General features: G+C 39.1%; 1 protein-coding gene across 48 annotated transcripts in view; it reads left to right on the forward strand.

Moving 5' to 3' along the window:
* The window catches only part of Pbrm1 (polybromo 1), a 101,449-nt gene that overhangs the window by 31,912 nt on the left and 51,687 nt on the right, over window positions 1-17,850 (forward strand). For 27 of the 48 annotated variants that reach the window (XM_051141091.1, XM_051141103.1, XM_051141147.1 and 24 more), the window contains 5 exons: window positions 3,821-4,034; window positions 7,813-7,954; window positions 9,794-9,891; window positions 11,859-11,903; window positions 16,116-16,392. In XM_051141091.1, coding sequence (XP_050997048.1) covers window positions 3,821-4,034; window positions 7,813-7,954; window positions 9,794-9,891; window positions 11,859-11,903; window positions 16,116-16,392 — 776 coding nt within the window. Of the gene's footprint in view, window positions 1-3,820; window positions 4,035-7,812; window positions 7,955-9,793; window positions 9,892-11,858; window positions 11,904-14,944; window positions 15,223-16,115; window positions 16,393-17,850 lie in introns of those variants that run through there. The other 21 variants (XM_051141172.1, XM_051141192.1, XM_051141293.1 and 18 more) reach the window with 2 other exon arrangements.

The raw sequence follows: 17,850 nt of genomic DNA on the forward strand, positions 1-17,850 counted from the left end.
GCTGAGGGAAATTGCACAGACTTTGTTCTTTCTTGGAGTTGATTCGTTTTTTAAGAAAATGGTATTTTATTGCATTTGATATAATCTTGGGTAAGTAGAATTGTCAAAGGCAAATGGCTTTGTGTTAATGGATATGAACAGGGAACTTGAACATAAAAGAGTAGGTAAAGATGTATCAGGCAAGAGGCTAGAGAGATAGCTCAACCATTAAGAGCACTTGCTCTTGCAGAGGATGTGGGGTTCAGTTCCCACCACCCATGTGACACCTCACAAGCTTTTGTGACTCTGGTTCCAAGGGATCTGACATTCTCTGCTGGCTTCCACAGGCACCGTGTGTATAAAGTATACTTAGATGCAGGCAAAGCACTCATACACATAATAAAAACCAAAAAGTAAAGAAATCACCAAAGAGTAACTTAGCTGTATAGACTTCTGATAAAGTAAACTCTCAAATACAAATATTGAAAATAAGTGTTAAGTCATAGTGTTAAAAGGTTTGTTTCATTGGGAAGGTGTAACAGAAGAGTTCCAAGTGTGTAAAAGAAACAGATGGAGCTTTGTGGGAAACTTGAAAATAATGTCTTTATAAGTTAAAGGGCGCTCTCTCACAGTTGCTAAATAAGCAGACTGTAGGTGTAGATCCATTTACTCTGTCCCAACTGCCAGCAGCCACCACGCCCACCAGTAGTACTAGGGAGTGAAGCCAGGGCTTCCTTGGTCCTAGACAGCCCCAGCACTAAGCAACATCCACAGCCCTTCTATACAGACTTGTGTTACTTTGTTGCCTATTGTTGAAGCAAGTTACCACAAACTTAGTGACTTAGAGCAACACTGTTTTCCTATAGTTGTGGAGCTCAGGGGTCTGAAGTCAAGATGATGAGTAGGTCAACCTTCCATTTAGATATGCTACTGGAAAACCAATTCCTTGATTTTGTTCTGGCTTCTAGAGGCCACCAGTATACCTTGGCTATAGTCCCGTTGTCCATGTTTAAACTATAGCTGTCCAGCCTCAGTATTACCCCTTTTTCCTTTGACTCTTTCGTGGTAGCATCCTTGTCACTATTTTTAAGTGCCTATTTAGTCCAGTTTCATCTTCTCAAGTCAAGATTGTTACTAACATCTGCAAAGTTCTTTTTATGACATGGGTAGCATTCGTAGGTTCTATGGATTGGAACATTAATATGTTCTAGTGTCTGTTATACAATGTACCATAACAGGCTTGATATATGCATTCTGCACTTTGAAAACATATTCCTCCCAGGTTCACATTTATTAAAACTGACTATCTACCAAGCTTGAAATAAATTTCAGTAAACTTGAATGTTTCAGAATTATACAGGACATGTTTCTGATAATAGTGTAAGAAAAAAAGCCCTACTATTAAGGAAAGTTTAAAAACTTAAATGGGTGTCAGGCCTATAGCTTGGTTGTTAGAGCACTTGCCATGCATGAACCCCTGGTTTTGATCCCCAATGTTTCATAAAATCAGCTGTGGTGGCACATGTAATCCTAGCACTCTGGAGGTAGAAGCAGGAGGGTTAGGAAGTTCAAGGTTAACCTCAGCTGAAAAACTCTTTCCTAGCCCTTTCAGGCACTGCACACACATAGCATATACACATACAAACAGGTAAATAAATCCTTGGGGAAATGAGCAATATGTGTTTTGTATTTCTATAAGAGTTACTATTTACTGTGTTCTGGTGTGCTTATGACTGGGCTTCTACCTGAACATTTCCTCATTCAGGAATCATTCCTCTGATGTTATAGATGAGTAGGGCAAAGCCAGACTTAAGGTTGAATTAGGTCTGAGAGGATCAACCTAATCTAAATGTATACTGTGGTATATATGTTGGTCTTCTGTTTTTCTAACAATAAACTTACAAATATCTTGCTTTGGCTCAGTTTAAGGAGTTCTAGTCTATGATCAGTCAGACCTGATTCTCTTAGTCCTGTGGCAAGACAGTTTATTAGATATGCTAGGGGCTGTGGTAGAGCAAACCTCTCCTTCAGGTGCATACACCTCACCCCACCCCACCCGACCCCCGTGACTCCCACCAATCCACATGTGGTAGTTTCTACCACCTCTCACTAATGCCACTCCAAGGAACAGCCCTTTAACACATGGGGCTTTTGGTGGGGGGGGTGCATTGCAGATCCTAACTGTAGCACTAAACACTCATGCTTTTGTTTTGGTTCTGAGCTCTCTGAATGACTACTTGTTCCCTTTGGCTAAGCATAGCAGGAAGTCTGAAGAAAACACATTTTAAAAATATACTATTTTTCAGTCTTTTAAGTGAGTGTAACTTCTGAATTTAATGTTTTCAGTTTTGGGCTTTTTGTTTTGTTTTGTTGTTTTTGGTCTTTGAGATTTTTTTGGTTTTTCAAGACAGAGTCTCTCTGTGTAGCCTTGGCTGTCCTGGAGTACCTTTGTGGACCAGGCTAACCTCAAACTCACAGTGATCCGCCTGCCTCTGCCTCCCGAGTGCCAGGATTAAAGGTGTGCTACACCACTCCTGGCTCCAGATGTTTTTTATTACATGCAATTACACTAAGTATTTTTTTTTTTAAGATTTATTTTTTTTATTTATGTGTATGTGTCTGTGAATGTGTAGTGACTGTATGCCATGTACATGAAGGAGGCCAGAAATCAGATCCCTGGAGCTATAATTAAGGTTGTTATCAGCTGTCCAATGTAGATTCTGGGAAATGAATTTATGTGCTCTGGAAGAGTAATAAACATTCCTAACTGAGCCATCTCTTTAGTACATACTCCTACCATGCTTAACATTATCTTTAAGGAAAATTGCAAAGTTGTGTGTAGTGGTACGTGCCTATAATCCCGGCATTTAAGGAGGTAGATGCTTCCTGTAAGTTGGAGGTCAGCCAAGTCTAAATGGTGAAACCTTTATTCAAAAACAAAAACAAAAACAAAACAAAACCCTAACTAACCAAAGAAGTAAAAATTGTTTTTAAGGGTTGGAGAGATGGCTCAGAGGTTAAGAGCACTGACTGTGCTTCCAAAGATCCTGAGTTCAATTTGCAGCAACCACATGGTGGCTCACAACCATCTATAATGAGATCTGGTGCCATCTTCTGGCCTGCAGGTGTACATGCCGGCAGAATACTGTATGCATAAATAAGAAAATAAACTTTAAAACAAAAAACAAACAAACAATAAAATTGTTTTTAACTGAGGATAACTGAGCATGCTTATAATTCCAGTACCCAAAAGGCTAAAGCAGGAAGATTTTTTTCTTTAAAAAAAAAAAAAAAGATGTATTTATTTATTATGTGTACGATGTTGTATCTGCATGTATAACTGCACCAGCAAAGGGCACCAGATCTCAATAGAGAGGCTTGTGAGTCACCATGTGGTTTCTGGGGTTTGAACTCAGGACCTGTAGAAAAGCAGTCAGTGCTCTTAAACTCTGAGCCGTCTCTCCAGCCCATGGATTTCTTAGAGTAGTAAGTTAGCTTGAGCCATAGTATGAAACCAATATATAAGCAAACAAAGAAAAAAAAAAACAGCATTAAAGTTTTGGTTCTGGACTGGAGAGATGGCTTAATAGTTAAGAGCCCTTACGGCTTTTGTAGATGACCCAGGTTCGATTCCCAGCACCCACATGGCAGCTCACAATTGTCTACAACTCTAGACCAAGAGGCTCCAGTGCCCTCTTCTGGCCTATAGGCACCAGGCACCCATGAATACATGGAGGGGAGGTACTCACACAGATAGAGCAAAATGTTTTTAAGAATTAATAAAGCTAAATGTTGATTGTTTTGTTTTATTCCCCTGATAAATATGTTTTTGTCTTCCCAGCTGCACGTTATGAAGAAGGGGAATCTGAAGCAGAGAGCATCACATCCTTTATGGATGTCTCAAATCCTTTCCATCAGCTTTATGACACAGTTAGGAGCTGCCGGAATAACCAAGGGCAGCTAATAGCTGAACCTTTTTTCCATTTGCCTTCAAAGAAAAAATACCCAGATTATTATCAGCAAATTAAAATGCCCATATCACTTCAGCAGATCAGGTAAGACCTCTACATTAATCGGTATAGAGATGTGTCTGTATGTAGTTGGGCATGCACATACCTATTTATTCTGGAAATAGATAAGGACATTAAATGCTATAATTTTTTTCCTCAATATTTATGTATCTGTCTTATAACTGGTAAAGTAAAAACAAATTTGAAAACCTTCATGCTCACACTATCACTCATCAATATTTTGTGTTTTTTGAAACAGTCTTATGGTATAGTCATGGCTGCCTTCAAAGTCCTCCTGCCTTGGCATATAGAAAGTCACTTTATTTGACTTACTAAAATGATACAGAAATTGAGGTTAAGGTTCATTAGAACAGTCTAGAAATGTTTCATTTATATTCTTTGCTTTAGGAAGAATAGTGAATTTTAAAGATATTATGAAGTTCCTTTTAGTACTTTTTTACCTTTAGTTTCTTTTTACTTCATTTTTTAAAACTTAAGTAGTAGTCCAATTACTTTAATTTTTTATTTTTGGTTTTTCGAGACAGAGTTTCTCTGTGTTATGTTGGCTGTCCTAGACTCGCTTTGTAGACCAGGCTGGCCTTGAACTCACAGCGATCCGCCTGCCTCTGCCTCCTGAGTGCTGGGATTAAAGGCGTGCGCCACCACGCCCAGCTCTAATTTTAATTTTTTAAAGATGTATTTATTTAATGAGTATTGCCTGCATGTATGTCTGTACACCGTGTTCATGACTGGTGTCCTTGGATATCAGAAGAGGACTTTGGATCCCCAGGGACTAGAGGTGCCGATTGTTGTGAGCCACCATGTAGATGCTGGGAACTGAACTCAGGTCCTCAACAAGAGCAGCAAGTGCTCTTAACTGCTGGACCCTGTCTCTAGTGTGTCCTGTCCCTACAACTTCTACTTTATATATTTAAAAAAAAAAAAAAAAAAAAAAGTTGTATGGGTATTTTGTCTGTGTGTTTGTCTCAGTACTGTATGTGTACCTGATGTCTGTGGCGGGCAGAAGAGGCCATCAGAGTCCCTGGTTGGAAGCTGCCATGTGGGTGCTGGGATCAAACCTTGGTCCTTTTGAAAAGTAGCCAGTGTTCTTAACTGCTGAGCCATGTCTTTAGTCATTAGTCTAGTTCATTTTAAAAGCCAAATTAAGTCATCAGCCATCTTAGTTAACAAACTTTTGAGTTGGAATTTTGTAATACTAACTTTGATTTGTTAAATGAGAAGATAAAGAATTTGCAAGATTCAGAATTCTGCATTTCCCCCATTTAAATTTTTCTGTGGTAGTTGTATAGTGCAGTGGTTCTCAGCTTGTAGGTTGTGACCTTGGGGGTCACATATAAGATATTTACATTGCTAAGCAGCAATGAAATAATTTTACTGTTGAGGCTCACTGCAACATGAGGTACTGCATTAAAGGGTCACAGCATTAGGAAGGTTGAGAACCACTGTGTATAGTGTACCAGGGTGAAAGAGTGAAAGTAGGGAAATAATTGAGGCCTAACAGGTCTCACACTAAAGTTTTGATGGAGCCATGTCTTCTGCAGTGCTATTCAAAAGAGCTTTCTATAATGCTAGAAATATATTACTGTGTGTATCATCCTGTGTAATAATCACAAGTCACTTGATGTTGTGCTCTTAAAATGTGAGGAATGAAGGTAAGAATTTTGATTTTAAGTTTCATTCAATTTTAATGGCTGCATAACCCAGCATGGTCCTAGGAATATTTGTTGGCAGAAGGAAGGGAGATGGATAGATGCCTCCCCAAACAGTGTAGAGTAGATGATGAGCTGTGTGAGTTACAAAGTCTGCTTGCTTAGCATGCCTTTGAATTCTGTCTCCAACGCCCCCAAAATGAAAGTTAGAGGAATTAGCCAGTGTGGCTCCCCATGCCACTCTCCATTGTACCAGGGTTTGCCATCCCCATGTGTCCTTGTTTCTCCCCCTCCCTCCCCTCCCATCCCCTCCCCTCCCCTCCTCATCACTCCCCTCCCTGTGCCATTGAATAACACCAGTGTGGTCAGTATCTGTGGATGTAGAACACGTTTTTGTTTTCATGTTTGGATTCTGTTTTGCGGCATGTATACACGTAGTTGTAGAATGCAGTCAAATGCATACCCTAACTGGTGGAGAGCTAGGAGGCCAACTTTTAGGGGTCAGTTCTTTAACTATGGGATCTGGGCACTGAACTCTAAGATTGTCAGACTTGGACAGCAAGTGTTTTTACCCACTGACTCCTCCTGCTGGCCCAGATTTTCTGTTCTTTGGGGGTGTTCTTAACAAGTACCCATCACCTTTTGTTTTAGCAGGAATAAACTTGAGAGTATATTTTAAATTCTGGTGTTAGGCTTATGAGCTAGCACTAAGAACTGCATTTGTACTTAATTGTTTTTGCCGAATCTAGAGACGTTTTCCAATATTAATATTTCCATACGCACTGCACAGAATGAGTAAATGAGTAAACTTAACGTAAAACTTTATATGCAGGTTGGAGAATACCATTTTAAGAGAAAGTTTGGGGTCTCCACATTCACTTGATGAAGTTGTTTTCACCTTTGTCATTCTTAGGACAGTTTTTGTTGTTGTTGTTGTGTTGTTGTTTTTAATTTTGATGATTGGCATATAGATACTTTAGTCAAAGTTGTAAAAGTTTATGCCCAAAATTATAGAGTTAGAGCCAACAGAGACTCTACTTTGTACAAAGAGCATCAAGCCCATTTGAGAACTGCTGGTTAGTAATGTGTCTAAAATGCTTCCATTCTTTTTTTTTTTAATATTTACATATTTATTTATGATGTACACAGTATTCTGCCTGCACACCAGAAGAGGGTACCAGATCTCATTATATATGTTTGTGAGTCGCCATGTGGTTGATGGGAAGTGAACTCAGGACCTTTGGAAGAGGAGTCCATGCTCTAAACCTCTGAGCCATCTCTCTAGCCCCAATGCTTGCATTCATAGTGATTTTAAATAAAAAAAGCAATCCTCAGCTTTAAACTAGTCCTTCTCTTCTTCTCCTTCTTCTCCTTTTCTTCTTCTTCTTCCTTCTTCTTCTTCCTTCTTCTTCTTCTACTACTTCTTCTTCTCCTCCTTCTCCTTCTCCTCCTCCTCCTTCTCCTCCTTCTCCTTCTCCTCCTTCTCCTTCTTCTTCTTCGTAGCCCTGGCCGTCCTAGACTCTTTGTAGACCAGGCTGGCCTCAAACTCACAGTGATCTGCCTGCCTCTGCCTCTCGAGTTCTGAGATGAAAGGTGTGCACCACCACCGCCCAACTCTATGTGCTTCTGTATAAGTGGAAGAATACTAATAAATAGGCACTGACACTGACTCTTATTCCCCATCATAAGAGCTACCTTCACTGTTTGTGTGTCTCCTCTGGACGCCAATATATTATTCTGAGTTCTTTTTCAGGACCGTATCACTACATTTATGAACTAGAGTGGCCTCCTAATTTTCAGAAATCAGTAGTTCATGGTGATTCTTCATTGAGTTAGTTTAAAATTTCTCTAATTTTTGTTTCTCAGGCTTTTCCACTGGGAGTTTTCCTAGTATATTTGTTTTCATAGTTGACTGCTTTACTAAATCCTTTTATTTAATTTATTCTTTTGGATTCTCAGATAAACTGTGATATTGTCTAAATTTAATAGTGCTTCAGACCTTATTTTAACTTGAAAGCCAAATACAAGTGGCTTATGAAGACATTTTGTAGTACTTGTGAAGGTTGTTTTGTTGTTGTTGTTGTTGTTGAACTTTCTGGAAGAATGGTTGATAGTTTTCATAATAGAAACCTCTAATCATTTCTCTTTCACAGAACAAAGCTAAAGAACCAAGAATATGAAACTTTAGATCATTTGGAGTGCGATCTGAATTTAATGTTTGAAAATGCCAAACGCTATAATGTTCCCAATTCAGCCATCTATAAGCGAGTTCTAAAATTGCAGCAAGTCATGCAGGTATGTTGCTGTTTATCACTGAGGTAGTTTCATATATTTGGGGTATTCTTGTACTGTTGAAGATTTTTTAGACTTGTCAGAACCATGTAGAGGAGAAATAATATTTTAAATATTATAAGCATTATGGTAGAGGAAGATAGGCTTTGTCACTATGGGGAGAGCCAGTTTCAAGATTCTGGGGAAGTTACCCTTCTATTTCAGATGATAATTCTTTTGTTCTAGACTTTGTTAATATAGGGATGGCTTTTGAGAGCCTGGTAGCACACATCTCTGATCCCAGTACTCAGTAGGAGGCAGAGGCAAGAGGACCCTGGTTTTACACACAGACAAACACACACACACACACACACACACACACACACACACACACACACACACACACACACACACACCTGGCTTTGGCAACAAAAAAAAAATCTCAAAACTAGTTGATCATTGTGTTATTGAAGGGCTTGTCAAACCTTTCACAGTATACCTGGGAGGGAACCAGGTACTAGAGATCAGAGATTTTTATGACAAAGAGGTGGTAGAGAAGAAGGACCGATTAACCCAAGCCAGATTGTGGTGGCACACGCCTTTAGTCCCAGCACTTGGGAGGCAGAGGAGGGCAGATCTCAGCCTGGTCTACAGACTAAGTTCCAGAATAGCCAGGGCTACACAGAGAAACCCTGTCTCAGGAAACAAACAAAAAGCAGGAAAAGAAATACAGATTAACTCTCTCTCATATGTGGGCTTTTTGTCCTTTTTGGGTGTGTGTGTGTGTGTGTGCGCGCGCACGCATAAGCGCACGTGTTTGTTGCCAGGGGTTTGGTCATACTACAGTTTGTAGCAATCAGTTCTCTCCTTTTAGCACTTGAGTCTAAGAAATCAAACTCAAGTCATCAGGCTTGGCACCAATGGCTCAGTGAACTGAGCCATTTTGCTGGCTTCTTTCTCATAGTTTTTGGTAGGATTATTTCTGGAAGCAAGGATAATCTTGAGGGCTGGAGAGATGGCTCAGAGGTTAAGGCTGCTCTTCCAAAGGTTTGAGTTCATCTCCCAGCAACCACATGGTGGCTCACAACTCTCTATAATGAGATCTGGTACCCTCTTCTGGTGTGCAGGGTACATGCAGGCAGAACACTGTATACATAATAAATAAATATTTTTTTAAAAAAGAACCTTGAACCAATAACAGGCAATTTTTTATTTTTTAATTAATTAATTCATTCATTTATTTTTTGTTTTTCAAGACAGGGTTTCTCTGTGTAGCCTTACTATCCTGGACTTGCTGTGCATACCAGGCTGGCCTTGAACTCACAGCAATCTGCCTGCCTCTGCCTCCCAAGTGCTGGGATTAAAGGCGTACACCACCACCGCCCGGCTAATAACAGGCAATTTTATATCAAGCATAGTCTTTATTTACTTTTTTATGATGGTAGATCTAGATTTTCACCTCTCAGTTTTTGAACTTTTTTTTTCTTTGGTGTAGTATTCCTCAGAAGTAAGGTTCCAAAGGCTCCCTTCTAAGTTAGCTTAGCTTAAGCATGGCCAGCAGGGCAAGCCAATCCCACATCTTGCCTCAGAGCTTTTAACTATACCTTGCCATTCACAATCATAAATGCTCTAGCTGGCATTGATACTTATTTTTTAGTCTGATTTAATTTTTAATCTATTCTTCTATCATGTAGGCTATTAAATTAGGTTATTAAAAATGTTTGAAGACTGTTTAGTTTTTGCATCCTACATGAGGTCATACTTCTCTGAATGAATGTAGGTGATATGCCTAGCTCTTTAACATTCATATATTCATAGGAATGCCTGATAGTGAGGCTGACTCCTGCACCTGCTTTATTTCAGGCAAAGAAGAAAGAGCTTGCCAGGAGAGATGACATTGAGGATGGAGACAGCATGATCTCTTCAGCCACTTCTGATACTGGTAGTGCCAAAAGAAAAAGGTATATGTTCTTCTCAAATCTGGATCCAGCTCAGCTCCTACTTATTTTACTTTAGATAAATTCAGAAAAAAATGTAAGCTGTGAAGTATGAATTCTTTTAAAAGCTTTAAATATTTGATAGTATATTTTTTCTAATTCATTTGTAAGTTGGACAGATAGTGTTTTCTTTTTTCCAAGTACCATATTGCTTTTAGATGACAGAAAAATAACATGTAGATTGGGGAAACATTCTTTTCACTGTTCAGATTTCTTTAAGTTAGTGTTCTCAAAGCGCCACTTAAATCTTAGATAGTTGTTTCATAGTGAATTGCAAAAATAGAGTAGTAATTAAGGAAGGTAAGGAATAAGTCAGCACTGCTGCTGCAACGAAATAAATCACTGCTCTGATCACTGCTTTTCTTTATTAACTTGATCTTACTTACGGTTTTGAGATATCAAGTCATAACTACTTACAGGCAAAAAAAATGTTAAGCTGATTATTTGGGTGTTTCTTTTGTTTTTTTATTTCTTTCTAACCATCCTCTCGACTTCCCCTTCCCTCCATCACTGATTTTAAGTCAGGGAACCTCACTGTGAGATTCTAAGGCTAGACTCTTACATGGGATCCTGTAAGACCATCTCTTGGAATTTCTTTGGCCTGATCTTTGTGGAACACCATATTCTCCCTGAAGATACTTTACATTCTTTGTAGCAACAGTCAGTCTGAGAACATCCCTTGAACAAGGAGTAAACTAATCATGGATAACAGGACTCAACAGACTCAGAATCGAATGAAGAAATCAGTTCATTTTCTTTTCTTTCTTTTCTTTTTTTAAAACATATTTCTGTATTTGCATTAAAAGGTCCACTTAGATCAGAAGATTTTGAAATGTGACTTAGGAACAAAAAGCTGCCTTGTCTTTCCCTCTTAAACAGCAGTTGGGAAACAGCTTTTAACTTGGAAAACCCTGCAAAGCTATGTGGTATTAGCTGAATAGGTTGGTGTGCCCTGAGATGCAAGTCTCCTCCATTACTGGCCTGTGGATTTCATCCTTCCAAGTTCTTAATTCCTTGTTATACTAGGGACAACGGAGGAAAAATGTGAAACCAGATCAGAGACATCAAATCAAGAACATCTTTGAGTATAATTCTATAATTCTCTTCAGCATCACCTGTGTTTTCCAGATCAGTCACCAATCAAAGATAGAACCTTCTCAGGTAATGGAGGCAATGTGGTGGTGCAGTTAGTGCCAACACTGGATGAGTGTTAGGAAGTGTTACCCAAGCTGTCTACTTAGAAAGTACATGTCTCTGTAGCTTGTAGTTTGTGGGATAGTCCAAGTAAATGAAGTCATTGCCCTTCAACCTCCTATAAAAAGAAAACTAAGCCATGTTATTAAAATTATTAAATCCTATTTCAGACAAAAGTCTCCCTATGAATAGGTTCCCCAGGAAATGGTTCATATAAGGTGAAAAAAAGTAGCTACCAAATTATTTACCAAAACAACAATAACAACAACAATAATAAACTATCCCAGGATTGGATATTACGAGACAGAGACTTAAGTCCTGTTGGTCAGTAACAAAGTGATGAACCTTTTAAAGAAGGTTACAGTGAGTCTCTGCAGAAGGCAGGGAAGCCTGAGCTTGGCCAGAGATGTAAGAGCCATGTCTTCCAGAGACAACTGGGCTCCAAATAATAAGTATTCTTCTGGTTTTGCTTTTTTTTTTTTTTTTTTTAATACTAAAAAGTGTAAGAAAAATGGATTGTGCGTCTATTCTTTTCATTCTGAGACTGCACCCTTTCTCCCTACCCTCTACTCAAAAATCTGCTTTTGGTTTTTGTATTGAAATGTTTCGTGTTACGATTTTTTATCTTTTGGACCAAATAATCTTCTTTTTCTCAGTCATATTTGGCTTATGCATGACCCTCCAGTGTTGCTTGATTTATTTCTCTTCACATGTACTGTTTGTTTCTGCTTTCCCAGGAATACTCATGACAGTGAAATGTTGTGTCTCAGGAGGCTATCCAGGTGTGCAGACCTTTTTTATGCATAAACATACTTTTAATATTGTAATTCTTCTATGACATGGTCGGTACTGACAGTATGAAAAGGAAAATCTTATGCATGTGAAACTAAGTATTTGAGATGCCAGTTTATTTTATGAGTAAAGGAAGCAGTATAGTTTAGAAATCTAGTTAGTATGTCAAAATTAGCTTCCACATGTGCTACCTTTAATTGGTTGCTGGCTTTCTTTTCCAGGGGCAGACAAACCCCCTTTTTTATCATGTGCCTATGCTTCTTTAGCAAAAGGTAGAGGCTAGCATTGCTAGTGACACAGACTGATGAGTGCTGCTTGCATCACAGGAGTGTCTTTCTTACTGGGATGGTGGAGAGATCAGAATCAGCACTGGCAGTCCAAACAGTCAGTGCCCGTAGGTACTTGTACATTGTACTGGGCTAGTGTTTCTTGTCATTTTCTTAGTCTCTGACCCTGTCTACATATTACTTCTTTAAGGCATCTTTTATATGCTACTTAGGAATTTCAGTACAACCACAGGTTGCCATTTTACAGTGGTGAGTGATAATTGTGTAGTGGGTTTGTTGTTGTTGTTGTTGTTTGGTGATTTTTTGATTGGTTGTTGTTTTTTGTTTTGTTTTGTTTTGTTTTTGAGATAGGGTTGCTCTGTGTAGCCTTGGCTGTCCTGGATTCAATTTGTAGACCAGGCTGGCCTTGAATTCACAGAGATCTGCCTGCTTCTGCCTCCCTGAGTGCTTAGATTCCAGGCATGTGCCACCACGCCCAGCTAATGTATTTTTATTTGCTGTGTATGGGTGTTCTACCCAAATGCATGTCTGTGCATCATGTGTATGTGGTACCAACAGAGGCCAGAAGAGGACATCAAATGGTCTGGGACTGGAGTTAGAGGCATTCGTACGGGCAGCAGCTTTATCTCATAACAGCATCCAAGAGACTCAGGAAAGAGGGTCACTACCTTTGAAGCTAGCCTGGGTTATAGCTGAGAACCAACTTTTGTTTGTTTGTTTGTTCGTTCGTTCATTCGTTTAAAAAGATGAGAGATTCATAACAAAGTTCCTTCTTAATCATTGTATAAATTAGAAAAGACACTCATTTGATTTTCATGTGTTAACAGTTGGCTCTACTATTCTGATACTTTTAGTACAGGGCCTTTTTTGGCCAGTCTCCTTTAAAATTGTATTAATTACAATAATGTGTATGATTTGGCTTGGAATCACTTTACACAATGATGAATAGTCTTAATTTTGAGTTTCTTTAAGATGTATTTTGATTGGGCATTGTGGCTTACACTTCTAATCTTAGCAGTTGGGAAGCAGAGGCAGGAGGATTCTGAGTTTGAGTCTACCCTAAGCTGCATAGCATGAGATTTTGTCAGAAAAAAATAGCAAATATTTTAGCCAGGCATGGTAGTAAACAGATATCTACAATCCCAGCCTTGCTGGGACAGGAGTTAAGGAATTCTAGGTCAGCTCACATTATGAGACCCTGTCTTGGGGAGGAATGAAACAAGATGGTTTTACTTTAATATGCTCTATGGTACTGATTCTCAATGAATGTTGATACTAGTAAAAGGTATGGGACCTGTTTTTAACCTTTTCAAAAGTGGAAGTTACCCAACTAGTTGTAGTTAGTAGCTTAAAGGGGATAAAAGGGTAGAGTGCCTACAGATATATTCTAACGAAGACTCCAAAAAGCAAAGTGATATTGGAAATGGACAGAAAGGGGCTGGAGAGGTGACTCCTGTGCCTAAAAGAACTTGCATTTCTTCTGAAAGACCTAAGGTTAGTTACAGAACCTACAACAGATTGCTCACAGCTGCCTATAATTCCAGGTCCAGGGAATCCAAATCTCTCTTCTGGCATCTATGGCTACCTAAACACACATGACATACAATCTCTCTCTCTCACACAAACACAGAGAGATGCATACCTGAACAGTATGTATTAGAAAGCAATAAACATAACTACTAAATGTAATACAGCTGTTATGGAAGTTTAGCTCCGAAGTTTTCTGCACCAGTGGTTCTCAGTCTCAAAGGCAATATGTAAGGATTTAGAAAACTGAAAATGAAATAAAATTGGACTTGCTCAAAGATCCTGTGTGACCCTAGTAATAGTTTTGTTTGCCTCTGAGGCTGTAAAAAAATTATATATTATTTTATTCATGACAATAAGTAGAGAAAGGAAATTATAGTTACTTGATTACAGTTTTGTATATACAGGTAGATTCATCTTCCGGATCTGACCTATTCATAGCTGCCAAGTGTTACTGGCACTGAGAGAATGGACCATTTGCTATTCTTTTACTTGACAAAATTTAGTTTAAAACTTGTCTTTTGAAATCTCATTAAAGCCAGCCACAGTTTCAGTCCTAAGAACTGTTTGTAGCATCATACAGAAAGCTCTGCTGGTAATTGGGAGTGGTCTGGTGAATTCTGGAAGAGAATGAAGTGTATCTCCTGGTTCATGTCTGACCTTTGCCTGAAGCATTCTGCTTCATGGAACTTCTGCAATGAGGAACTTATTTCTTTCTGTAATAACTAATGAGCACTTTTAGCCTGGCATTTCAAAACTGAGTTCATGCATCTTTGGAAGTCATGCTCTTCATGTGAGACAGTTCTAAACAACCATACTAGCTTGGATCTAAGTATGACTTCTGTGACGTTTAATTCAAGTTCTGAAATTTCTTCTCAGTCTCTGAAAATTAAAGTTGTCTTGCCCTAGTGTGGAGGGCTGACACTTTGGAGTTTTGTCTCCATTAAGAGCGTCCATTAGCTACAGACTTGGAAATCAAGAACACTGTCTCCACGTCACTGTTCCATATTGCCTCTTTGAGGAAGTACTATCCACTAGATGACCCATCTCTTAGGTTAGCTAACAACTATTTACTTGACACAGAGACACAAAAGAGCTGAAAGAGATTGGCAGACTGATCACAGGGCCACAGAGGAGGAGGGCAGTCAGAGGAAAGACCTAGGTAGTGAGGATGAGCCTAATCCTGGAAACCAGTTTTCTTTTTCTTTCCTGTTTAGGTCACTTTCAGTTTGTCATGAGCCCTGTCATGCTAGGTAGACAGTTTTGATACTTAAGGGTGTCTGGGTTTTCAATTGCTGATTATTCTTTATTTGAACACACACACACCTCACATACACAGATGCACACATGATTGTTCTGTCTCCTATCCCTTTCCTCTCTCTCCAAACCCACCTCCATCTCATGTAGCCCAAATTTGTCTAAACTTGTTGTGAATCCAAAGATGACCTTGAAATCTGGAAAACAATTAAAAATATTTACCTCTATGTATTGTATTATAGGATCTTGTCAGGGTTTTCTTTGTAGACCAGAAACTAAATCTTGAGTTAGTTCCTTTTTTTACACACCTGGCCACTTGGAGACTGCTGGGTCGTCCAGCTAGAGTTTATCACTATCCCGAAGACATAAGAAAATTGACCAGAAGTGAGCCTGGAAGGTAAACCGTTAGTGATGTATTAAGCCATCTGCCTTGAACATTTCGTTTTAGCCTCTCTGAACTGGTTTTGTCAACAAGTAAGCCAAGCATCTTGGGACTCTTTTGAATTCCGATGTTATTAATCTCTGATATTTGTACTTTGTTCTATACCATTTATATCAGCTTCTCAGGATCTTATCTTGATTGCGGATGCTAGAGAAAAGGCAAGGATACACGCTGAAGGCTAAAAATTTAGAGAGACCTCAGATGAAGCACACACTACTTCAGGCTACTTTGGATTAGACAGGAATACTGGGTGAAGGAATAAGTAGGGACTGTTAGGTTGTTTTGTTTTGTTTTGTCTGTGTTTAGAAATAGAATAGCTAATTTTATTGCATTATTTGTCTTAAAACCCCAAAATGTATTTCAGCTGGTTATTGAATTTCCTTATGGTATCACACAGTATCTCTTTTTCAACTTTACATTTCAAGAGCTATTCTAAATAGGTTTGTCACTGGTTGTTCCTGCCAAGATCACTTTTAATCATTTTGTAAATTTTTAAACTATTCTCTTATACCTTTCCAGTGTGCTATGTTTATGGCACATCTAATCAATACATTGTAGTCATTGTGAAGTGCCTGCCCACAAATTATATTATTTCATGGTTTTTACCCTTGGATATTTTACCCTTGGATAAAGAAAACTAACGGTGTTGTTTTTCTTTTTTCCCCCTTTTCTACCTTTCCCCTCAACAGTAAAAAGAACATAAGAAAACAGCGAATGAAAATTTTATTCAATGTTGTTCTTGAAGCTCGAGAGCCAGGGTCAGGCAGAAGACTTTGTGATCTATTTATGGTTAAGCCATCCAAGAAGGACTATCCTGACTACTATAAAATCATCTTAGAGCCAATGGACCTGAAAATAATTGAGCATAACATCCGAAACGACAAATATGCAGGTGAAGAAGGGATGATGGAAGACATGAAACTCATGTTCCGCAATGCCAGGCACTACAATGAGGAGGGCTCCCAGGTAACACAGGGGATCTAGAGTGAACACTGTGTTCTTTTTTTTGTTGTTGTTGTTGTTGTTCTTTTTTTTTTTTTTTTTTTAAGAATAATGCATTTTGAAAGATCAAAGCTAGGTTCCCTCTGTCTGTCTGTCTCTGTGTGTGTCTCTCTCTCTGTGCACGCGCATATGCGTGCGTTCGTGCATGTGCACTCATACTTTTATACAAAACATGCAGGTGAATGTGCAGGTGCATGGGAAGCTAAGGAAGGTCATCAGGCATCTTCCTCAGTCACCCTGTCCTACCTCACTGACTTCCAGCTAGGCTGGCTAGCCAGCAGGCCCTCAGGATCCTCTTCCCCGGTGCTGCAATTGTAGGCAAGTGCACTGTGCCTGGCTTTTTACCTAGGGACCATTTTCTCAATTCTTTTTTTTTTTTTAAGCTTCAAGACAAACTATCTCATTGTTCAGGCTGGCCTGAAACTTGCTATGTAGCTGGAAACAGCCTTGTTTAAAGGTATAATCCAGACCGTCTGGAAACTTGTCTTTGCTTCTTTAGCATTTCCATTGACTACCACGGCTATCAGCTCTTCTTGACTCAAGTTTTGGTTCCTATGTTACTATTTTATTGTTCTTGGTTGTTTTAAAATGGAAGGCAGTATATTTTTTTAAAAAATGAGTAAAAGTCTATAATTTTAAAAGATGGTTCATTGAATAAGGGCACTGATTGTGCAAACATGCAAGTTCAAGTCAGATTCCCCAGCACCTATGTAAAAGGCCTGGCACCACTGCACATGCTTATAAATTAGCACTGGGGAAGAGACAGGAAGATCCTTGGGCTTGCTGGTCAGCCAGCTTAGCTGAAAGTCGGTGAGATAAGACAGAGCATACTTGAAGAAAATACCTGATATCCTCCTTTAGTTTCCCATGCACTTATATGGTACCTAAATTTAATCCTTGTTTGTGTTGGGGAGATGGTTAAGTATATAAAGTTCTTGCTGTACATTGATGAGGACCTAAGTTCAAGTCCGCAGCGCCGAATGTAAAAAGCCAAATACAAAAGTACATACCTGTAACCCCAGATCTGGGGAGGTAAGACAAGGAGATCCCTTCATTGAGACGACCGGGGGTGGGGGGGGCAGGGGGGGTGAGTGATCAAGGAAGGCATCCAGCGTCAACTCTGGCCTCCATGCACAAATACACACTCACATGTAAAAGAAAGAGCTGGATATAATAGTTCACATTGTAGTACCAGTGCTTGGGAGGAAGAGGCAGGTGGATCTCTGAATTTAAGATCAGTTTAGTCTTCATCATGAGTTCTAGGCCACCTAGGGTTATATAAGACTCAGTTTCAAAAAACCAAAGTGATGATGGTCATAAAAAAGACGAATGTTTTGAATGTTTCCTGCCTTGCCGGTTGTATGTGTAAGGAAATTTTTATTCCTCAACTTTAGTTTCCTTGTGTATAATTTAGAAATAATA

Source organism: Acomys russatus, chromosome 3 (assembly GCF_903995435.1).
Source record: "Acomys russatus chromosome 3, mAcoRus1.1, whole genome shotgun sequence".
NCBI classification, from domain to species: Eukaryota; Metazoa; Chordata; class Mammalia; order Rodentia; family Muridae; genus Acomys; species Acomys russatus.